Below are 25872 nucleotides of genomic sequence, written 5' to 3'. Positions count from 1 at the left end.
GAGCCATTTTCATACATGTGTCTCTATAATGCTCAATACCTTTGACAAGTCAGAATTTATATTCTGAGTTTTAACCTTTCTAGAAACCGGAATTTATAATTCATTTTCATTAAATTGTTTACAGCATCTGTACCTCCTCTATAGTGTATTCCTCTTTTCTTATGCTGAATCCTACAACAGAGTAGTTTCCCAGAATCAAATCACATTCTGTATTTTTTCCTAAGGAAGAAGAGAGGTCTAGTTATTATACATCTGCCTTGAGTTTACTGCAGTACCTATGCTCAGAAGTAAAAGAAAATTTGAAATATGAAGGTGGTCGGAATTATTCAAATGGCCAAGCAAGTGAGTGAGCATACAATCTGCTACAACAGGCTGTGTTTCATGGTAAAAGTGAGTTCAACTCTGTTCATGTTGTTATTGACTCATACACTAGCCCCTTCATCCCCCACCGCCTCATCATCTTGTGTTCTCTCTCTCTCTCTCTCTCTCTCTCTCTCTCTCTCTCTCTCTCTCTTTCTTTGTGTATTTCATCTGTTTCTATCTTCTGTCTTTATTCCCCTTCTCTTATGTGTGTGTGTGTTTGTGTGTGTCATTTTTCCCAACAGGAGGAAGAACTTCATCTCTTGTGACCAGTGCAGGATGACGATCCACAATAACAGGAGTGTTTTTCACCCAGCCACATTTTTCCTCATTGGGATCCCAGGTCTGGAGGAAATCCATGCCTGGATCTCTCTGCCTTTCTGCTGTATTTACCTTGTAGCCCTAATGGGAAATACCACGATCCTGGTAGTTATCAAGACAGAGCGTTCTCTCCGAGAGCCCATGTTCTACTTTCTGACTATCCTTTCTTCAGTCGATTTGGCTCTTTCTACAACCTCTGTGCCCCGTATGCTTGGTATATTCTGGTTTGATGCCCATGAAATAAACTTTGATGCCTGTGTGGCTCAGATGTTTTTGATCCATGCTTTCACTGGCATGGAAGCTGAAGTCCTCGTGGCTATGGCTTTTGACCGTTATGTAGCCATCTGTGCTCCACTCCACTACACAACAATCTTGACATCTCGTGTCCTGATGGGCATCAGTATATGTGTTGTAATTCGTCCAGCCTTGTTTATATGCCCAATGATCTATCTCATTTACCGCTTACCCTTTTGTAAAGCTCATGTAATAGCACATTCCTATTGTGAACACATGGGCATTGCAAAATTGTCCTGTGGAGACATTCATATCAATGCTGTATATGGCCTTTTTGTAGTCTCTCTCTTTCTTTTGAACTTGGTATTTATTGGCATCTCATATGGGTACATTCTTTGTGCTGTGTTCCGCCTCCCATCTCAGGATGCACGGTTAAAAGCCCTCAGCACGTGTGGTTCCCACGTTGCTGTTCTCTGTGTTTTTTACATCCCATCAGTCTTCTCTTTCCTCACTCATCGATTTGGACACAACATTCCACACTACATTCACATTCTTGTTGCAAACCTGTATTTGGTCATTCCTCCCTCCCTCAATCCCATCATTTATGGTGTAAGGACAAAGCAGATAAGAGAACATGTTCTCCACATATTCACTAAAAGGTAAGAGGTTATCATATGTTCTTGTCTTAGTGGATAGTTCTAATCGGTGGGATACCAGTTTTCAAGTCTAGTTAGTTTGTCTCAGACTGTGGATTAATAAAACAGTTATTTAGATACTTCATCATATTTCAAAATTGAAGGACTGTTAGACTATTCTGGAAAGGCTACTCTGGGAGAAGGTCATGTGGAAATTTCTTACATGCCCTCACAAAGGTCTCTGGTTTTCTACCACTTGTGCATGTGTGCATTGATTTGTTTGATTTGTATTAGTATTGAGTCTGTTATATATCTTGAAACATTCTAATTTTGGAAGACAAACCAAGAGCCAAATGTACTCAAACTATTTGGCTCTGTAAACATTATGTTCCTGTATAGCCACAATCCTGAGTTAGAACATCCTTTGCCAAATTAGTAGCTTAACCTTGAATGTTCTGTCAAATATATGGGACTCAGTGGAGTAATAGCCAAAGCACCCAGTTTCAAGAACATTACCACAGATCCACCAGCATTGTATCATTGACTTTCCTGCATTAACTCCATTGCCTAACAGAACCCAGCTACAAGAAGTATTCACACCTATTGACATGTTTGCAGTGGCCTGGCACTGTAGCTAGCTTTGACTTTTTAATAAACATTTTGATTTTAAAATACCTCCCTATTTTAAACATCCCAGATGTCTTTTTACTAATCTGTGACATAACTGTCACTTCCTCTACAAAGAAAAAAGGGCCACGTGATAGGAGAATAACCACTGTAAAAGTGAGCATAGAAGAATGATTACTAAAAACAAAATCGCAGCCTAGCAATGACATCTGTGTGGTCAAACAAATCCGTTTACATTTTCACACATTTATATTTTTGAAACCAAAAAATGGAAGTAAAGTGAAAAACATAAGGAATGGCTGGAGCTCTGAGCAAGAGTGATCAACTTTACAGTTCAGTCACTTCCGAGAGGGCTTACTCAGAGAGAAGCACGTTCATGCTGCAAGTGCCTATCCACCCACTAGCATCTCTTGTATTTTGTTTTTAAAGCCCATCAAAGTCTTAGCCAGAGCAATAAGATAAGTAAAGAGATAAAAGGATACATGTAGAAAAGGGTGAAGTCAAGATACCCTGATTTGCAGCTGATCTGATTCTATCCATAAAGCTCTTAAAGATTCCACCAGATATCTGCTACACTGATAGACACAATCAGCAGTAAGATATTAAATTAACACACAAGTCAGCAGCCATCTATATACTACCAATAACCATACAGAGAGAAAAATTATCCTATTTAATCAGCCTAAGAATTAAATCTTAGAATAAATTTAAGCAAGGAGTGATAGACTTGAATAATAGGTTAAACATTTCAGTGTGTTTACAATATTAATTCCATTTAAGTATTCATCTGCTTATTTGTCTTATTTTAATCATAAAATATATTGCATATCTTTGCAGCATGTTTTATGTAAGTGTAATTAATTCTGCATTTTGTTCTTAAGTAGAATTATTAGGTGATACGGATATCATCAGAAAGAAGGTCCTTCTACATTTTGTTAATCTTTGTTTTTGAATCAGTATTTTTAAAAAATTTTATATTTTCTCATAATTTTATTTTCTCATAAATTTTGAATAATTCAATTTCTATCTTTAGACTGCCTTCTTGATTATGTCTTGGAAATTACAGAACTTATAGCTCTTGTTTTACTTGCTACTATTAAAAGTTTCATACTTCAATTTTTATTTTATGTTAAAAATCAATTTGTAACTATTCTCTGTGAAACAAAACAAACCTATGTGTTATTTTTAAAAATATTTTTGTGCATCTGTTTACCTCGTGTTATAATCTGAAATTATAATTTCAGATTGAAAAAAAACTATAAAAGAAGACTTTTATTCCTTGAGACATGTTTTTAACAACTCATTTTTACAAAAAAGTCATAGTTATCTCCTTTCTCTGGGATTCACAAGTTTCCATGGGCTATGCCACATATTCCAAATCATTTCACTGTAGCTGAACAGTTTCCCTCAGGCTTGCTAGTTTTTGAAAATTTGTCTTTATGTTCATATTAGCCTCATTGTCTTTGTCTGTGAATCATAAAATAGAAGTTTATTAAGTGTTGATTATTCTATTCTACTGTTTTCTCACTAGTTTTAATTTTCATATTAAATAATGCTGTTAAGGAAATTCATTTATACAAATACAAATTCAGTTCTTTAAAACCATTTTCCCTGTTCTTTAGGTGACATGCTTATTTTTGATGTTGTAACACTTTCCAATATATTGATTATATATACATGTATATTTTGACTAATTGTATGCATTACTTATAATTACTGGTTTTGTGGGGTGGGGAATCAGGGAAGACATGTAGAGGTCAGAAGACAAATTTATGTTGGGTGTTTCCTTCGTTGACGTTTATGTATCTATCAGTGACTAACCTAAGGCCCTGTCTTAGATACACACACATACATACACGCACACACACACAAGTGTGTGTGTGTGCGTGTATGTATGTGTATGTATATATTCATGTTCAGTATTCGGTAAATTTTTATTTATGAAATTCTGTTTATTTACCATTTTAAGAACTTTTTATGGTTTGTTTATATGTTTGGTACAACCTATCCTTCAGTACATTCCTGTCAATATTGCAAAATAAAATCTGAATTATTTGTTCATAAGTTTTCACTTTTATCTTTAAGAATTGCATGTTTTGTCTTTATCATTTTATTTTTCTCTCTTCTCAGTATAAATGTTTTCAGACACTGAATTTTTTTGTGATTACTCATGATTATAAGTTTATGTCTTACATGTACACACACACATACACACACACACAATTTTTAAGCATTCTAACTGCACATCTTTAAAATACTGAAAGGTATCTAATATTTCATGCACTTCCTTGTTGTATTGTTAACATTTTAAATGCTGTGAATGATCTTTGAAAGTGTGGTTTTTCTTTGGCCTTTTGATTTCCTGTTGAACTCTCAAATCATCCTGACTAAGCACTTTAAAAGTAGAATTTTAAAAATGAATGTTCTGAGGTGGAAGTAAGAAAGTAGGAAGCTCACTTGGGAGCTACTGAAAAATTAAACACATTAATTTTGTTGAAAAGAGGACTAAGGTCAGAGACAGTATGACAGTTGTCAATCACTTAACTTCAAGGTAAAAAAAAATCTTCTGATTATCTAGGGGACCTAATATAATCACATGGATCATTAAAAGTGGAGAAGAGAAAGATAAGATTGAGAGAAGATGCAATGATAAAAGATGGCTACAGTCACGTCATAATAGGATGAGTCATACTCCTGAAGCTTATCTTGAACCTTTGAGCTAAGACTATGAGTAGCCTATAGAAGAATGAAAAACAACAAAATGTGTTCTTCCTGAACACATGAGGGCACCTTGAAACATATCGCCTTTTTAATCAACAGAACAAGAAACGCTAAATCTGTACTCTAATTGTACTCTACCAATAGAAATCAGACACACCTACCTGTTCTCTCAAAATCAACACGGTAGCAAGTTGGGTGAGGGAAGAAGAAAGGAAAGGTTTGTGACGTCCTGAGATAAAGCCTTTACACTCAGAGCACTGAGCTGCAATGTCCCTTCATGTTCCTCTTGGTTTATGGATCATATGAACCATTTATCCTGAAGAATGATTATGTCACATTCTTGTATTTCATGGGCAAGCCCTCTAAGATGGAAACATGAATACTCATGTCTATAGCATCATTTTATATCCACTAATCTTAGGTACTTTCCTCTTTAAGCTCAATGGCATTCTTCAGGGAAGTTTCAAAATTGAGACTAGTAAAATATATACATGGCTTTATATTAATAGTTGGTAGAAAAACAATAACAATAATATGCATCTCCTAGATTCTTATTTTATTTCAATTACTGATTGAAAAATCAATGAACAAGTTCAATTGCATGGTTCAATGTAATAAAAAATTCTGTGAGTTTACTTTTGTTGGGGCAATATTAAAATCTGAGTCATAATCTTGACATCATGGTGCACCACATAATTTTGTAATGTTCAGGAAATCAGTGGTGTGTTGTGGTATGATAAACTAAATTTGACACTGTTGCTGACATGAACATTATGGTTGTGTAGACAACCCATCACCTTTGAGGATTTCAGGCCGAAGAACTCAGAATAAATTTCCCTATTAGAAAAAAAAGAGGTTAAAAATATATAAGGTTAAATAGTTCCTCTGATGGAAACAAGACAGTTCTAACCTTGTGTGTATGGCCCTACATCAGATCACAGATTATTACTGTCTGTTAATAATTTAATGAGAAATATTTAATGAGGAGAGATTGATACTTTTCTAGCCCTTTTTGTTTTTAATTTTCATTATCACTAGGCACTTCTAAAGACCTGTTTTGGGGGTTGGAGTTCAAGTACCAAGCACTGCTCCACTAAGCAAATGGAATTTAGAAAAATGCAAACAGAGATTTTCTAACTTACTGTCATTTAGAATCTGGATCTTTCTCTTGCATATATGAGTACAAAGAAAAGAGAAATGAATTCTCTAATAGGGAAAGGATAACTTCTGATTGTGGGATGGAGAGTTGGCTGTAAGGATATATAGGCATAATGTGTATACATTTGAGAACCAGGTGGTCATTTTATTTTATAGTCTTACACAGACGTCCTTGTGTAAGTTCTCTATTGTTTGACACCTTTGACACTCATCTTGAGTATTGCCAGTTTTCACTGATGTGGAAGCTCTCTAATTACTCATTTTCAATATCCATTCTCTTCATGTTATCTGATATTTATGGTATCTGTATATATCAATGTATTAAAATTTTTTATATTGGATAAATGGTCCCAAATGAACACTATATTTCACATAGCAGTATAACAATATTGGAAGTTACTTTAAAATCATTTAAATTCGTTGCTACCCACAAACTGATGGCAAGGTTTTGTTGCTGAAGACAACATTTACACAAATCATTGAACACAGAGATGCTGATCTGGTGACTTCCTAGAGCCTTTACCCTACCGACTAGTGTTCATGGCACTGGAAGGTACTCTGCATACTACAATTGGAGAAGGGTAAGCACCAACTCAGCTACAAACCCTTTGATCTACAATGATGACCTGTTTGTAAGATGTGCTAGTGTAATAGTGGCATAAAATTTGGGGGGTAACCAACCTTCATCTGATGGATTTGAAGCCCACTCTTTGAGATTGAATCCATCCTTTTATGCTGCTTGTATGGCTAAGAATTTAATACTAAATTGACCAGGGACACAGGGGAAACAAAATACTACTGTTCTGCTAAAGGAATGAATTAATAAAACGACACCCCCATAGATTAGTCCCTTGCTCAGACATCATTAAACACTTCCTTTTTCAGTCGAAGGGTGCAAATATAGAGACTTACAGCCAGACAATGCTAGGAGAGTTGAGAGACCTTGAAACCTTAAGTCCTAAATCAGATGTTTCCATCGTATCCTCCCCTCAGCACTCATGAAACTTTGAGCAAGAGGAAGTTGAAAGACTGTAAGAGCTAGATGGGAGGGAAACAAGAATTAACCCTTCTAAACAGCAAGGCCAACATACATATAAACTCACAGACACTGTGGTAGCATGCACAAAGCATGGGTCTGAAACAGATATAGTCCCATTACTGACTGAAGAAGTAGGCACAAAACCCCATACCAAATCCAGAAACTATCCCAATTAATAACCACTTGCAATTGAAAAATTAGTTTTCTCCAACAGAGTCTTAGTGGGAATACAAACTGCTTTCTTTTAAAGTGTCAGATATATATTTTTCTTTCCTTTTTTATTTATTCTTCTGTCACACAATAATACATCCCAACAGCAGTTTCTCCTCCTTCTACTCCCCCCAGTTTCCCCTTTATCTCTCTTCCCCCCAGATCCACTTCTCTGTTTCCCTTCAGAAAAGAGCAGGCCACCCAGGGATATCAACTGAACATGGCATAACAAGTTATGATAGGATTAGGCACAAACCCTCATATCAAGACTGAATGGGGCAGCTTGATAGGAGAAAAATGATCCCAAAACAACTTACTCTTAAGAGCAGGCCCGGTTCCCAACAATAGATAGCCAACACAAAACAAAGTCAATGTCATCTCTGGAGGGTTTTTTTTTTGTCTCATAATGTTTAGTCAGAATATTTATTTATTTATTCATTTTCTATTTTATTTTTTCTTTCTTTATGTTTTATTATCATTGTTGTTACTATTATTATTTTAGTTTTAGAGGTCTTTTGTGCATATTTTATGGCTTCCAATTTTGTGGTTTTTATGGGTTTCACATTTGTGAGAACATGTGCCTCTACATCTGTATGTATTTCCTGTGCATATTTTTGACTCTTTTTTTCTGTTTATTTGTTTTGTTACATTCCAATTCATTTGCTTTTATTTTATATTATTTCATTATGATTTTTTAGATGCCTGTTTATTTTCTAAGGAGAGACCAAAAAAAGACCCCCCAAAATGTGGATTCAGGTGGGAGGGTTATGGGGAGGTTCCTAGAGGATTTGGATAAGGGAAAATTATAATCAGAAAATGTTGCATGAAAAAATATTTTCAATAAAATAAAAAAATGGTAATGCCTCTTATCAAGTCAGGAATGTAAAAAGGATTTAAGCCCTCCACATTAAAAAGATAGATGCAAAAATATATCTGGATTTATGAATAAAATCTCAAATAGCTGTTTTGCTAGGATAACTACCAAGAAGAAATAGAACAGAAATAGAGAGCAGAAGTTAACTATGGAGCCAGACTTGATTACTCGTGTCTGTAGGACTGCGACTGTGGAGGCTGATAAAGATAGATTGTAATATTGGGGCTTACTTTGATTTCATAGTGATTTCCTGTCCACTTTGGGCTACAAAAGAATAGCTGTTTTTTCTTTTCTTTTTCTTTCATTTTCTTTCTTTTTTTCTTTTTCTTTTTTTAGAAAACGAGGCTAAAATTAAACGACAAACAAAACACAAGAAGGAATAAAGAATAAAAGAAATATCTGTGGGCTGTAAACGCTTTAGGAGCTTAACTAGGAGGTTGTCTACTCACTCACATGCAAAATTTACTTAGGAGCATAGACTTTGTTGTCTTATGGTTTACATGAAAGCTGTATTGCATTTGGATAACTTAGAATCATCTCCCATGAAGAATTATAATGACATTGATTTAGTGTAAAGTATGATTCCACAGTTGAAGGTTGGAATGAGATTGACTTTATTATACTCATTTTAGACAATCCTGAATACTCTAGTTCCAAACAGTAGAAGTGAAGTAGAATAAACTGTTATAAAAAAGAGAGAAAAATGTATTATTGAATGCAGCTCCTTGAACATTAAATTCAATAGAGAATTATTCAGAAGCTGTCACAAAAGTAACTCTTGTGGATTCACTGTGCCACTGAAATCATCCTTTAATATTTTTTTCTAGTTCTGAAATAGCTCTATGTCTAAGTATCCTAGTTGCATTTTGAATGGGATAAAATGTTCACTCTATTTCTGTATTTTGACAAATATGTGCTGAATTGGTTGAACATTTGGTAGATTCACCAGGGTAGCTATGGTGTTGCAAGTTTATTCTCAAGCTACTTCATTCTCATTCAGTGTCTTTAATAAGTGAACAGTTAGTTACTCATGGCTTCAATACCATCTCATTGGCTCTGAATGAACCACAGGCTTTATAGTCCTCAGGGTTCCCTTGTGTATCACATGTGAACAGGTTAGTCAGTTAATCTTTCTTGGTGTGTTTACTCCCTTATTGTCATAACTCTTTCCCTTTGCTCTTGCACCACAGTTAACCCCCATTTATAATATAATGCAGTACAATTTTATGTTTTACCTGTTTGGTTCAGAAGGTGGCAGAATAAAAAGATGGGCATCAGAACATGACTCCAAAGTAAGTGTATCTTCTCTAAAAGAACATTTGGACAACACATGGTATAGGTGAGTTTCCATGTCTGGCTTCCATCATTTAACATATTGCTGCTGAGGTAAACTCATGAGAATCATCTGAATATCAAAGACAAACTCAAGTTTCCTTAGCTCTTAGACATCAAAGCAACTTATCCAGAGATTTAATAACAACTCAGGTATCAACAAATGGCTTCAAAGCAATAATGATAATTCTGAGGTATGTGGTAATGGCTTCAAAAGCTAAGGGATGTGATAACTGGTATAACAGGGTTGTTTGATATATCTAAATAATGTGTAACATTATTTAAAGTGTTAATGAAAAGTAATACTTTAAGAGAAGAGATAACAGAGTAGTTAGCATTTAAATATTCTCAGGAAGTTGGAGTACATTCTTGAGAGATGAAGCAATTTGCTAAAGAAGACTGTGATAAACAAAAGAAATTTTTAATGTATTCCAAATAGTGACTCACAAATCTGTGAGACTTTATCTTACTACCACTCTTGCTCTCCCCACACCTGGCTTCTGCTCTCACTACATTAGATGGTGTACTTTTTTGTTTATCGTTTAATAAAGAATATTTTGATAAAACGTTTGCCTTGCAATCATATCTTTCCAAAGTAATGGCTGTCACTACATCTGCAACCAGTTTGCTTTCTTTGTGTTTCTATTTTGAAACACTTTGCATCCTCTGGCTACAAACATCTATTGGTTGCACAGCTGACAAAGTTTTCTGTCCAAACAAACCAATATGAGTAAAAATCTAGGGAAAATTTGCTACTGATTTTGATGTCTGTTTTCTGCAGGCCTAGAGAGTACCCTTAAGTGTGGTTAATATTCAGTGAGAATCCATTGGAAAAAAAATAAGTTTTCCTTTGTGAGCAGATACCAACTGGTAGATACTTAGGGATGGGAGCTCATGTCCACTTCCCCTTCTCAGTGCTGGGAGACTGTCTGGCTTGAACTTGTGCAGGCCATGTTTCAGTGAGTTCATATGTGCATCAGTCCTGCTGTGCCTGGAAGGCACCATTTCCTTGATGGCAGCCATCATTTCTGACTCTTATAAATCTTTCTGCCTTCTCTTCCTCAGAGCTTCCTAAGCCCTGAAGGGAAAGGTTTGATGAAAACATCTCATTTAGCACTGAATGTTCCAAAATCTCTCACTCTGCACACATTGTCCAGTTGTGGCTTTGTGTGTTAGTTCCCATCTACTGAAAGAAGTCTCTCTGATTACGACTGAGTGAGGAACTGATTTATGGGTGTAGCAGAATATTATTATGAGTCATTTTACTGTTATACTCCTTTAGCGGAAAAGTGGTATTTAGATTTTTACTAGGCCCACAGTCCATCTTGACTCTTCTGCTGCAATAGAAAGCTTCTAAAATGATCGACGAGAGCTGCACTAATTATAGGTATAATGATAATATTTAAAAAGAAGTTTGATACTATTTTTATTCAGTAAAATAGCATTAATAGGCTCTCCTCTAGAATATATGAGCACCACTGCCATGGGTTCTTGGTGGGGTTTGCAAATATGAATTTCTACCTGTGGAGTGGGAGTTTATAAACCACAAAACTATTGGTTATTCATCACATTTGTTTCACCACTGAACCAATGAATGTACATTGCCAGGCTGATCAATATTGTAGTTAGCAGGGACAATAGCTGGGTAAAAATACTCATGATACCTCTCCAAAATAGGCCTGTACATCACCTTCTGGCACAGTGTAAGCTAGGCAGAAGAGAGAAAGTTGTTAAGTCAGTACCTGCTTCATTTCTCCACAGTCTATGACCAAAATATGTGGTATCTCCAGCAATAGATCTTTACAATAAAGTTCTAGTAGAAGAGCAAAAGCAAGGACACTAGTTTATTTTATTTTATTTTATTTTATTTTATTTTATTTTATTTTATTTTATTTTATTTTATTTTATTTTATTTTATTTTATTTTATTTTATTTTTAAATCTCTGGGTCCTCCAATAAATGATCCAAAGAGAAACACTCTAAGTTTTGTTTGGTAACTTAAGCCTGACCCATTAGAGGATTTTCTCTTCGGAGTTGCAATTTGATCACAGGACACATACTACAAGTCACCCCATCCTGTCTTGGAGGATCATCTTGTAAATTTTATGGAGAACTTTCTGTTCATGTATTCATCAGACCCTAGATAGATAGAAAGATTTAAAAACACTCATCATGTGCACATAAGGAAACTTCTCTTCCTTTGGGGACATGTATTGATGCTTTAGCTCATAACTCATGTCACAAAGAGCTATAAATCATTAGATATGAAGCTTGACTAATGAAGTTACATTTTACCAAGCATGTGACAAAATTCTGGCTCTTGGGAACACTTTACATCATCTCAGCACTATATTGATGAACTATTTTACAGGGAAAGATAGGATGAGGGAGAAGAAGGCTGAATAACAATGTACAATGCGTTTTGTGTATATTATGAGCTTTAAAGGCAGTTAAACCAGAATTTAAGAACGTTACTTTGCCCACCTTCTTCTGAGATTATGTATATGGGGACAGGAAAAATTTGGCATATTTTTATATATTCTTACTACTTTGAATGAGCTGCCTATATTAATTTGGATTTTAAATTATTATAAAATGGAATCTTTGAATCATTATCTATCTATCTATCTATCTATCTATCTATCTACTATCTATCTACTATCTATCTATCTATCTATCTACTGCCTATCTATCTTTATTATATATGAAGAATATAATTAGTACAATAATAAATTTGTATGATTTCAAGTTTTACATCTAACAAAACTGGCAAGGTTGACTTTTGTTATGGTAAGGATTATTTGTCAACTTGAAAGAAGCTAGAATAACCTGAAAAGATGTTATCCAACTCAGACTGGCTGTGAGTATGTGTGTAGTCCATTATCTTAATTAAGGTAATTGATGTGGGAAGGCCCAGCCCGCTGTGCATTGCAACATTCCCTAAAAAGGGCCATGAGCTATATAAAGTGGAGAAATCTGGCTAAGAACAAACAATCAAGCAAGGAGGTATGCATGCATCTGTTCTCTATCTGCTTTTAAGTGTGGATGTGATGGGACTAGTTGTTTAAACTTATTTCTTGACTTCCTCACACTAATGGATTGTAAACTGATATTAATGCCATCTCCCCTAAACGGTATTTTGTTTGCTTGGCTTCTTTTCATTAATTTTTTTTTTTTTTGGTCAGGCTATCTTATCATTGCAGCAGAAGTGAAACAAGACAATGCTTTTATTAAAAACGACTGAGTCTCTATCTTTTCATTTCATGTTTATTTAGAATTACGTATTGAGATTCAAACAATTTTAAAATGCTGCTGAGAGGAAGTCTGCAGAGACAGAGGAGGAAATCTCTCTGCCTACTCTTTATTCATTCTCCTGTAAGAAAGATGTGAGTCTAAAGATCTAAAAGTTGTCTCTGACCTCAAATCTTCAAATTTCAACCTTTGGTTCTGATTTTTCTTGACTCCACAAGGAAGCCACCCCCATTCCTTGGTCATGGGAGCCTGAGGCACCTGCAAATGGTCCAAAATGTCATTCAGTCATAACATAGTAAGCTAAGGCAGAAACCGCAACTTACTGTAGCCTAGCAGATGTTTACCCTGGTGCTTGCAGAACTGGTCCTGAGGTGATGAATACACAATAACTCTCATTATGTGATCAGGTAAGTGTATATGGTTCAAATAGAAGATTCCTGGGTTCTACTCACAGCATCCAGTCAAGTACATGAGCTTCTATAAGATTTCTTGGGACAATTGATCCCTCTTGGTTTTGTGCTGTGTAGAATATATCTATCATATAAGCAACAGGTATGTACATAATCATAATTGTAGAGATGGAGAAGATTGAAAGAGCATGGTTAGTTCATTTTTTCTTCTCAGGTTAAATGTTCAGAATATCATTTGTGATGGTCTAGTTTCAAAAAGAAAAAATTTAATTTGAAGGAGCTTCTTCATGTAATTTTAAGCAATTGAACTTTAAACATCACGTATCAAATTAATAGTGAAACGTGTTTTAATATTGCATGCACAAAATACCCATCATTTCTATTTATAGCAATATAATTAAATAATGTTAGTTTCCCCATCCCCCCCCAGAAACTCCCTATCCCATGCCCCCTACTCTTTTTGCTTTTATACCATTTTAATTACATGCAAGTATTAAGGTCAGTTCTAAGTTTAGGAACTAGCAATACAATAGATGCAAATAGTCAAGGAACAAGCAAGACAATAAACCCACATAGTCAAAGAACATTATTATTCTTCAATATTATTTTACAGTCCAGACATTATCCCCCTCATGGTCTACCTTCTACATCCCACACCTCCTCCCCCTGTCTCCAAGAGGATGTCCCATCCCCCCACCCCATCCCACCAGACCTACCCACTCCCCGGGGCCCCAACTCTTTCAAGCGTTAGGTACATCTTCTCTGACTCTGTTCAGACCCAGCAGTCCTCTGCTGTATATGTGTTGGGAGCCTCATATCAGCTAGTGTATGCTGCCTGGTTGGTGGCTCAGTGTCTGAGAAATCCCAGGGGTCCAGGTTAGTTGAGACTGCTGGTCTTCCTATAGGGTTGCTCTCCTTTTCATCTTCTTCAGGTTTTCCCTTAATTCATCCACAGGGGTCACAGCTTCTGTCCAATGGTTGGGTGTAAATATCTGAATCTGATGCTTTCAGCTGCTTGATGGGTATTTTGGAGGGCAGTCATGATAGGCCCCTGTTTGTAAGCACATCATATCATCAGTAATAGTGTCAGGCCTTGAGACCTTCCCTTGAGCTGGATCCCAATTTGGGCCTGTCACTGGACCTCCTTTTCCTCAGGCTCTTCTCCATTTTTGTCCCTGAAGTTCTTTCAGACAAGATCAATTCTAGGTCAGAGATTTTGACTGTGGGATGGCAACTCCATCCCTCCACTTGGTGCCTTGTCTTTCTACTCAAGGTGGGCTCTACAAGTTCCGTCTCCCCACTGTAGGGCATTTCATTACTACCTTTTTAAACTTACAAAGTTACCAGGACTCTATTCAAGAAGAAAGTAGAGCAAATTTATTAGTTCATACATGCAATATTCTCAGTAAAACAACCGCCTTATTGTCAATCACTGATAGGTTTAGAAACAGGATAACACAATTAAGTAACTGTGCAAGTATCTTTTTTTTCTTTATATTCTTGTTCTAATCTCTATATGACATCATCTAGAAATTTTATTGCTTAAAAATTACAAAGTTGTGTTGACTTGGGTATTCAGCTATTTCTATAATCAAAAAAGAATACCTGTTTCAAAGCTCCCTGAAAGTCAGGTAGTGGAAGTGAACACATAATTTGTATGTAAAATTTAAAATCTAAAAAGGGATGTAAAGTGTTTTATATCTTTCCAATTTGAAGTTGACACATATTATAAACCTGATTCTTTTGAATACTGTTAATTTTTATTGACATAAATAGCCCATAAATGCAAGGCTATCAATAATGGTAGATATTTTAGGAGTTGCATCAGTTGTGTTTATAAGCAATTAAAAATAATTCATTTATCATGAGACTGACACAACTTTCACAGTTATGTTCTAATAATGCTTAAAATTAGACAAGTATAACCATCAAATTATAGCAGGTGCATGGGCATGAAAACTAAGCAATGCAGAAACATATGCGGCAAGAATGATTTGTGAACCAAAAGTTTGATAGAGAAGAATACCTGTGGTATCAACTTATCTCACAGATAAATGAAAAGAAGTTTCAGTAACTAAAATAATGTTCTAATGAACTTATTGTAAAACTTGCCTAGCAAGATCAAATATGAAAGTATGTAAGTCAGTGAAGTACCATGGATGACACCTTGCCTTGTTTATCTGCTAATATATATTTTTCTGACCACTAGTACTTTTATGTCCAATGGTTCTCAAGTAAAAATGAATAACTGTCTACATGATCATTCAGCCACTACTATTGACAGATGATCCCACATATTGACATTCCTATATCATAGGTATATGTATATGGTCATTTGTAAATATTAATTAATTAATATATTTGTTTAACATACTCACTTTACATCTTACTTACTGCCCCATGCCAGTCCCACAATCCTTCCTCCAAGCCCCTTCCCCTTCTCCTCTGAACTAGTGTGAGGCTATCTCTGGTATATCAAATCTCTGTGAGGCTAGGCATATCCTCTCCCAAGGACAGACAAGGCAGCCTAGCTAGAAGAACATCCTGAAGCCAGGAAGGAATTCCAGTGAGACACTAACTCACTCACAAAACTTTCAACTCAAAATTTATCCTTTCTACAAGAAATACAGGAATGGGGGATAGAGAAGAGAATGAGGGAATGGCCAACCAATAACAGGCCCAACTTGAGACCCATCTCCTGGGCAAGCACCAATCTCTGACACTATTAATGATAGTATTTATTTTTTAAAAGAATGAAAAGTAAAGAACAAACACAAATCCTCTATCTAGTCCCTCATAGAATGCTTTCTGTATCAAAAATGTTTACTCCCTTACACCATAAGCCTTGTTCATTCTTGAATTTTCAGTAAGTTTCACATTCTTTTCACTGGAAGACAATATGATTTCCAATCATATAAAGATGTGTTTTTGTACTTACATGTCTTCCTCATTTGCATCTATACATCAATCACATTATAAAACAGAAATCCACATAGCAGTGAAAATAAAGCAACGTTAATACATAAATATAAACTATGAAAGTTGTCTGTGTGGATGAGGAGAACAAAGAGTTCAGGGCATCCCATTAGAAAGAAAAGACTGCAGAACTCATTACAGATATCAACTATTTTTAATCACAGTGGTGACTTTTCAAAGGCAGTGTAATTCTGTAATGTGTAATTCTTTTATGTGACAAAAATAATCTATATGCTATACATTTAAAGGTATAATTTATCTGGCATAAAGAAATTTTAGATGTAGAAATTATTTTTGATCCTTTTATAGGAACCATGCATGAGGAGGAATCTAAGACATTTGTCAGTCATTATGTCTGTCTACAATAAATCTGATGTCCATCCCTCAACCTTCATCCTCATTGGCATTCCTGGTTTGGAAGCAGCACACATCTGGATCTCTATTCCCTTTTGCATGGTCTACGTTTTAGCATTGGTCGGAAACAGCTCACTTTTGTTCATCATCAAGACAGATGCCAGCCTCCATGAGCCAATGTACCTCTTCCTCTGCATGTTGGCAGTGGCCGACCTCGTGGTGTGCACTACAGCTGTTCCCAAACTTCTCAGTCTCTTCTGGTTTCATGATGGAGAGATTCGCTTTGAAGCTTGCCTCACTCAGATCTTCCTGATTCACTCTTGCTCAACCATGGAGTCTGGCTTTTTCTTGGCCATGGCGTTTGACCGTTATGTAGCGATTTGTAACCCATTAAGACACTCAGCTATTTTGACACGCACTCTAACTGGCGGGATAGGTCTAGCTGTTGTCCTTCGGGGAATAGCCCTTCTCAGTCCTCATCCTTTTTTGTTACGTTGGCTTCCCTACTGCAAGACAAATATAATTTCCCACACCTACTGTGAATTCATGGCCCTCATCAAGATTGCCTGTGCTGAGACAAGCATCCGCAGAGCTTACAGCCTCATTGTTGCCTTCCTTACTGGTGGGGTGGACTTCATATTGATCATTTGCTCTTATGTTCTCATACTCAACACAGTCTTCCACCTTCCTTCCAAGGATGCCAGACTCAAGACTCTGGGCACCTGTGGCTCACATGTCTGTGTCATCTTAGTGTCCTATACCCCAGCCTTCTTCTCCTTCCTCACCCATAGGTTTGGGCACAAAGTGGCTCCCCAGGTGCATATATTTGTAGCCAACATCTATCTTCTTGTGCCACCCATGGTGAACCCCATTATTTATGGTGTGAGGACCAAGAAGATAAGAAACAGATTCCTCAAAGTTTTCAGGTTTTCAAAGCACACAAACTGAATTTATTTTGTTGCTGAGTGAAATCTAAGTATGTTCTTTTACATAATAAAGAACATGAGCTCTTTATTTTCTTCATTTTAAAATATTTTTATAAGATTCAAATTGTTTTGCAGTTGAATGTGTCTTAAAGAACATAGTTGTGTGCTAAAAATAGATAAAATTTGAGTTATTTATGTGAATTTCATACCTCTTTCTCAAATAAGAAAGGATTTCTCTACAGTGACACTCTCACTATTCTCCTATAAAATTATTTCAGTTTAATTGCTATGATTGCAATGCACAGTGTTTAAATGGTTCATTTATCATAACGCCTACATCCTCACTACAAGAGATGTGTCTATATTTATATAGAAATTGGGTTTATTTAAAAGCAGAAGATTATGAAGTACAATGAGTGTACTTTTCATTGGCTATTTTGCAACACTCCATAGCTGTTCATACCCTGTTGTTGTTATTTCTCATTTACTCAGTATTATTCTTTTACTAGTTTTTGAGAAGAATTCATTTATCATCCATTCTATTTATCTATATTTATTTATATTTCAAATGTTGCCCTCCTCTTAGTTACTCCTTCACAGACTCCCTCCCTCATCCATCCTTTCTTTCTCCTCTGAGAGGGTGGGTATTGTCTTACCTGGAGCACCAAGTCTCTGCCAGATTAAAAACATCCTCTCACACTGAGGCCAGATAATGGCGCCCTGTTGGGAAACAGATACCAATCAGGCTACAGCTTTAGGGAGAGCCCCACTCAAGTAGTTGGGGTACCCAGATGGAGACTGATCTATACATCTGCTACATATGTTCCAGGGGCCTTGTTCCAGCCTGTGTATGTTCCTTGGTTGTGGACTCTGTCTCTGAGAGATACCAGGGGTCAACGTTAGTTGACTATTTTAGTCTTCCTATGGGATTCTCATCCCCTTCAGGGCCTTCCATCTTTCCCTCAACTTTTTCATAAGGATTCCTGTCCTTCGTCTATGTTTGGTTATGGGTATCTGTATCTGTTACAGTCATATGCTGGTTAGAGCCTCTCAGGACATTTATGCTAGGCTCCTGTCTGTAAACATAACAGAATATCATTAATAATGTCAGGGATTGGTGCTGTTGGGATGTTTTGTATAACAGAATAAATAAAAAAGAAAATAATAACTTAAATATACATCTAACACTCTAAAAGAAAGTAATTTGTATTCCTGGTAATACTTGGTTGGAGAAAACTAATTTTTCATTTGCAAGTGGTTATCAATTGGAGATAGCTTCTGGGTTAGGAATGAGGTTTGTGTCTTCTTCTGTCATAAATTATAGAAAAAAATAGCAATGCTCAGCTTGGTCAGGGAGTTTCTCAAATCCCCCCAAATAGTGTGGCTTCCTTTCATTAATCTTAATTGTTCATTGTAGCTTGCTGATAAGCTCTTATTGCTGATCATACCACACCATGGTCACAGGTCATAGAGAAAACATGCATGTGCTGAGCTGGAAAATTCCTCCATATCAGCTATCCTTCACACTCCCAGAATATACTATTCCAGTTGCTTGGAGAGAAAGGCATTAATGTTATTATTCAGTTCTGATTAGGACTGAACTGTGGGAGGTATAATAATGAATGACCTAATAGGCAAGAGGTGACCTCTAGCCTTATATTGGCATAGTTATTATGGGGTTAACCAGATGCTTTCTTATTGGTTTTGCAATCTGTCTGTTCCACAAGAGGGATCTCATGCGTGGTCTTGTAAATTTGGTTAAAGGCAGAGGGTTGAGAATCATCGGCTCTAAAGGGGAAGCCTACTACTATTGTGTTGCTAAATAGACAAGAATATGTTGTGAAATTTCCTTCTATATTCTTACTTTATGTCCAAAGATTAGCACTCATTGCAGCCTTCACCAAGGCCTTTTTTTTCTACAGTAGTCAGTGGCTAAACATATAATTGGCCAAAATGCTGAGAATTGGCAATGGTGGTGTGCTTGAATGCAGTTGTGATTGCTGTAAGACTCTGCCCATGGACAGAGATTATTGTGGAAGAGGAGGTAGAGCAAAAATAAAAGCCAAGATGGGGATATGTGCAACAAATCATGATATCTTCTCAATTTGATATTCTTGTTGCAATAATGAACTTATTTCTACCCTGGTAATCTTCACAAGATTTGCAGAAGACAAGATTTCCAGAGACAACTGGAATTGTGGTTGGGTGGGGGTGGCATCCCTGAGATGAGCTAGAAATCTAGTGCAATGGAAATTCCCAGGATCTATGAGGGTGGTCCTAGCTAAGACTCTTATAATGGGGGATAAGAAGCCTGAACTGGCCATTCTCTTTACCAGAGCAAGACTGGCAGCAGAGGGATTGGGACACTACCCTAGCCACAAAAACCTTGACCTACAGTTTGTCTTTCCTACAAGATATGCTAGGGTAAAAGTGGTGTAGAAATTGTGGGAATGGCCAACAAATGACTAGTCCAACTTGAGACCCATGCCATGAGGGCGAGTCCTACCCTGATACTGCTTGGTTGGCAAGGACCCACAGGCTGGAGACCCTAAATAAATAAATAAATAAATAAATAAATAAATGTCAACAAATGATTCCTAATGATATTCTCCTATACTCTCAAATTGATGCCTAGCCTAATTAATTGTCATCAGAGAGGCTTCACCCAGCAACTGATGGAAGTAGATGCAGAAGGTACAGAGCCCCACAGCCATAAGGCAGAATCTGGGAAATCCTGCAGAAGAAGGGAAGGGAAGATTATAGTATTATAGGAGCCAGATGGGTCAAGCACAGTACAAGAAACCTACAGAATTAACTAACCTGGGCTCATAGATATTCACAGAGACTGAACTCCCAGCATATGACTGGTCTAGGCCCTAGGCATATGTTACAGTTCGGTAGGTTGATTCTTGTGAAACTACTAACAGTAGGAACAGAGACTGACTCTGACTTGGTTTCATGACTCTGACTCTCTAACTCTGCATTTGAGATGCTTTTCTCCTTTGTTTCCTCATCCAGCCTTAATAATAGAGGAGGTGCCTGGTCTTACTGCAACTTTATATGCCATGACTAGTTGATATTCATGGGAGGCCAGACTTTTCTGAAAAGAATCAACGGAAGGGTAAGTAGATGGGGGTCTGGCATGGGGTGGGAGAGAAGATGGAGTGGAGGGGCCTGGAGGAGAGGAGGGAGGGGAAAAGACCCCTGGTCAAGTTGAAAAAGAAATACTAGACCCATCAACACTTTATTATGAATAAAGGAAGCAACTATGAGACCTACATTTCTCATAGAAGAGATATTTGCACCTACTACTTTCTGAGGGGTCACTTTCTTCAGGTATGTAGCCTCAGATAACTTGCCCTTGTTCTGCTAGATAATTTTCCACCTAAGTTCAAGGAAGGAACTATAATTAAGATCAGTGTGCCATATACAAAAACAAGACAAGAAAGTCGGAGGGGAACTGATTAAGAAAAGTTCCAGTGGGAAATGTGAATGAGGGAAGGGGACGGAGAATGAAAATGAGAACAATTCATTCTGTAAATGAATAAAACTGCAGAACAATAATAAAATGGAAAAAATATAACTTCTTAAACAAAATGTAATCTCCTTAATGAATATGTATTTCTCTACAGCTAGTACAAGATATTGTTAATGCAAAATAAAATTATTCATTTTTTCATAATTAAAAAAGCTTCGTTTCTTGTATCTTTCAGGATCTAGCCTCTTGTAATCATCAGTTTTCTTTCTGTCTGTAGATTTTAATAAGTTCACATTTTTACTTCCTATATGTGGATAGAAAGAATCAGCCTCTTATGCCTGGACTACTCATGTGAGCATAACATGCTAAAAGCTTAGCCTGTTGTAACAAATGACCTTTGAAAAGCTTAGTTACATTTTCTTTGCCTCTTCTATTTCTTATGAGACAACTCTGAGGCCATGGCATCTTTCTTATGATGGTCAGATGGTAATGAAACTTTTCATTGTGTGATCTTACTTCGTGCCTCATAAGGTTACTGTAAATTCTGTGTAAATTAGCATTCTCTTAGAAGAGTATTGTCCATAGTAGTTTTTAATTGGATGTTTCTATTGGAAAAGGCATCCAGAAACTATCTTCTGCCATGTCCCTTTTATTTCTCTTTCTTGATTTTGCTAGAAGCAAAAATTGTCCAACTGTACATGTTTTGCACTTCGACCTAAACAATTTAAACATACTCCTGTATAAGGGCTAGGCTAGAAAATGGACTCCTCAGAGACATTCTGTCCTTCACAAAATCATCTCTGGGGAATATTCCAGTCTAAGTGTCTCTCCTGGAAAGAGTAGATTCTTAATAAAGATGGAAGCCAGTGAGGAAAGGAGACAGGGCTTCGTCCTGTTGCCAAGCCTGGTGAGTGTGTTTTGTCTTCCACCTCTCAGATGAGTTCTATAGACTTAGGAATGAACACACACACACACACACACACACACACACACACACACAGAGAGAGAGAGAGAGAGAGAGAGAGAGAGAGAGAATCAGGAGACAAAAGATATATTTTCAAAGTCACTTGTGTTCCAGTATAAATCATTTCTATGCATTTTTTTACAAAAATTAACCTCTTAATATATAAAGAATGATAGACAGAATGTATTTTCAGATGCATTAAAATAATTGTTGCAAGCCATTTTGAACCATTCTTCCTTGTTATTTCAATTTTATACAGGAAAGGGAGACAAAAATGAAAATGTAGTTGTACAAATTTCATGGTTGACAGTTTATGTTTCTTTAGACTTCTCAGGAAATAGGATTTCAACATAATATAGTAATGATTTGAACTAGTCCCATTTGTGTAGAGATAAATGCATTGTTCTTAAACACATTGGGATATCACCTGTATTCTTTAAGATGTATGAAGACAAAGAAACTGTTGCTTAGGTTTCTGACCTGGTTAGTGCAATGAATAATAGTCATTTAAGAGAGCTGTTGAATTTCAGTGTTCTATGTATTTCTTCAAGTTACATCTCTTTGATGTGCTGTCTATTTAATCAACTTCTTAGATGTATCATTAAATATAAATTTCATGGTGATACATATTTTTTACATATTTTCTTAAATTATCAGTATTCCAATGATTTCTATGATTTAACATTTTATGTATCCTTTACAAGTAAGATTAAATAAAAATAAATTGTGTGCATTAAGCATATTAAAAAAAAACCATTTTCTTATTTATTAACAGTTTTTTATAATTGGGTACACCAGCAAAGAGGAAAAGTTAGCTTTTAGAGCCTATTAGCTGTCTTTTTATTGCCACCAGTGTGATTTAGAAGTACAGAAAGTTTTACTTTACAAAAACACATCATTGTAAATAAATAATAAATAAGTAGACTTCACTTTACTGGTAGAATCCTGCTTTAGCTCCTATGTAACAAGTGTTATGCCTTTAAAAAATGTTCTCTATCCCATTCTAAGGCCAACCTTACAGAAAAAAAAAAACTCTATCTGACGGAACTTCTAGTGAGTTCAAGACAACAAATATCCCTTGTCCCTGTCTTTCCTTCTGTTGAAGTGTTTGATTTTCTAGAAAGGAGTTCTCCATTTCCCCACCTATGTCATACTGCTCTGTAGCTACCTATTTATGGAGCCATCTACCAACCCACCCAGTGTGTTCATTGCCATTATTTATGTCTGCTAGTGTATACCTTAGTTCTTATCCTCATAGTGACACATTTTGGACAATTTTAAAATCTTGATTGTCTTGGATTTAAGAGAAATTTACTGATACCTATTATTTGAATAGACACAAGTTCAGAATGTATGTATATGTATAAACATAAATGTATGCATATACACACTTGTGGGAAGCTTTGTAATGTGATACAATTAATACAATGTGATAATTATTGCTTCCTTTTATTCTCTATTTTAATTCACTATTTCCTTTCATTTCTCCCTAACTAAAAACTATAGACACTGAACATTTGAAAAATTCAACAAAATGTGATGTCTGTTCCCTTTATAAAAGGTAGGACTAACTATATAAGATATCTATAAATGTTTATAAGGATTATGTTATTTGTACAAGTTTTGAGATAACATTTCACATGATACACACTACCTTAATAGAGCTAGTTGATACAATTACTTTGATTGTATTACACCATAATTTTGAAATTATAGTAAACATACTGACAAATCAGTCAATTCGAAGCCTTTAAATGATTTTTTAATGGTTAAGATAACATTTCAATAAACTGCATTGAGAACATAATTTTTTTCTGTGTTAACAGCTAGAAATTAATCCTTACTAGAGAACCTTCCCTGTCAAAGTGGAAAAAAATTCTGTTGGCTATGATGATAGAATATATAATAGGAGTCTGCTAAATCAAGCCTTTTCCACAATATCAATAACAAAAACAATGCAAATTAATAGAGAAAGGCACTAAAAGGAATATATTATGACAAATTTTATCTTGATTCATGGCATAACTTCTGTTGAAGCCACCATAAATTTGCTTTTATATATTGTTCTTTACATAGATGCTTTGAATTGTATGTTTATATTGAAGCACAGAACACGTACAGTTAGTATAATCTTCTTACATTAGGTCTCTAACTCCACAGATTTTGACCTGCAACCCTGAAGACTGTTGAGTGTTTATTCCTAAGGACCATGAACTTAGATATGACCAAGCAGTATGCTCCTTTCCAATGATACCGAGTTTCACCCTTCTTCTTTCCTATTGCTGGGGATCCCAGGACTAGAGTCTCACCACACCTGGATTGGCTTTCCCTTCTGTGCTGTGTATCTGATTGCTCTCATTGGGAACTTCACTATCTTGTTGGTGATTAAGACTGAGAGCAGCCTCCACCAGCCCATGTTCTATTTTCTGGCCATGTTAGCTACCATTGACTTGGGCCTTTCAACAGCAACTATCCCTAAGATGCTTGGGATCTTCTGGTTTAGCTTCAGGGTAATATTCTTTGGTGCCTGCCTCACACAGATGTTTTTTATCCACAACTTCACAGGCATGGAGTCAGCAGTCCTCTTGGCCATGGCTTATGACCGCTATGTGGCCATCTGCAACCCACTTCGATATAGCACCATCCTCACCAACAAGGCTGTTTCCATGATTGGTCTGGGTGTGCTAGTGAGATCATTTCTTTCTGTTATCCCATTTGTATTTCTCATACTACGATTGCCCTTCTGTGGGAATAATGTCATTCCTCACACCTACTGTGAGCACATGGGTCTTGCTCGTCTGTCTTGTGCCAGTATCAAGGTCAATATAATCTATGGATTGGGTGCTATTTCAATCCTGGTTTTTGACATTATAGCCATTGCTCTTTCTTATGCACAGATACTCCGTGCAGTTTTCCGTCTCCCTTCTCAGGAAGCCCGAATTAAGTCCCTCAGCACTTGTGGTTCTCATGTCTGTGTCATCCTTGCCTTCTACACACCAGCCCTCTTTTCCTTCATGACCCATCGCTTCGGTAGGAACGTGCCTCGCTATATACACATACTCCTGGCCAACCTTTATGTGGTAGTGCCACCAATGCTCAATCCTGTCATATATGGGGTGAGAACCAAACAAATCTATGACCGCGTGAAGAAAATATTGTTACAAAAATAAGAAAAAAAATATGTGCATATATAAATAAAGTACTTATCAGATGACATGACAGAGGGACAACTTGTATTATGTAAATGTAAACATTTTTTGTTCTCTTGTGTGTTTTTTAAGTTTAGAATGTGTTTTGAGTTTGTATACACCAAGCATTATTGTCCAATTCATGTGGTAAATATATTCATATATGTCAACTCATGCACAAATATATATTGATTTTTATGGACAAAGCACATTATTTACATTTACATGAAGGGAGCTCTTCCTGACCTGCAGAAGCTGATTGCATTTTTCCACTCATCTATTTGTTCTCATCTTATTGGAAAATAAATTCTGTAGTTATTTTACCCTGTGTCCCAACATTGCTTACATGAGTTTAATATTTAAACAAAGACTGCACATCATAATGTTCTTTCTTTAATATATATTTTAATTTTTCTCTGTAATTTATTTTAAAAATGTAGTCTTGCTACTTCTCATAGATTAATTATGAGTAATTTAAGCAATCAATTTATTTATTGTATATTTTATGAGTAAGAGTATTTTGCTTGCATGTCTGTGTGTGCATCACATGTAGGCAGTATCTATCGATGTCAGGAGAGGGCATCAGATTTCCTAGAACTGAAATTGCAAATGATTATCTTCCAAGTGGATGCTGGAAACCTTAGGACTCTTACCTGATCCCCTGCAAGAGAAACAAGTACTCTTAACCCACAAGCCATCTCTCCAACCGAAGCATGAGGGATTTAATGCAAAATGTTCTACTGATATTATATCCTGCTTTAAATACAGATCAATCTCGGCAGCTGCTGGCATCATTACCTGTACTATCAGTTT

At 36.1% G+C, this 25872-nt stretch overlaps 3 protein-coding genes across 3 annotated transcripts; all 3 read left to right on the top strand.

Moving 5' to 3' along the window:
- The first annotated feature begins 639 nt into the window (after positions 1-639).
- On the top strand, positions 640-1578 carry LOC114632789 (olfactory receptor 52J3-like). Its single transcript, XM_028781399.1, has one exon. The coding sequence runs from the start codon at positions 640-642 to the stop codon at positions 1576-1578; it is 939 nt and encodes a 312-aa protein (XP_028637232.1).
- A 14889-nt stretch (positions 1579-16467) lies between these two features.
- Positions 16468-17451, top strand: LOC114632813 (olfactory receptor 52D1-like). The gene has a single exon (XM_028781419.1). The coding sequence runs from the start codon at positions 16468-16470 to the stop codon at positions 17449-17451; it is 984 nt and encodes a 327-aa protein (XP_028637252.1).
- A 6654-nt stretch (positions 17452-24105) lies between these two features.
- On the top strand, positions 24106-25041 carry LOC114632777 (olfactory receptor 52E2-like). The gene has a single exon (XM_028781389.1). The coding sequence runs from the start codon at positions 24106-24108 to the stop codon at positions 25039-25041; it is 936 nt and encodes a 311-aa protein (XP_028637222.1).
- The last annotated feature ends 831 nt before the right edge of the window (positions 25042-25872 follow it).

The sequence above is a fragment of the Grammomys surdaster genome, unplaced genomic scaffold (genome assembly GCF_004785775.1).
Source record: "Grammomys surdaster isolate TR1022 unplaced genomic scaffold, NIH_TR_1.0 425, whole genome shotgun sequence".
In the NCBI taxonomy this organism is placed as follows: Eukaryota; Metazoa; Chordata; class Mammalia; order Rodentia; family Muridae; genus Grammomys; species Grammomys surdaster.
The sequence above is the reverse complement of the archived record's forward strand: the minus strand, read 5'-3'. Positions and strand labels throughout refer to the sequence as shown.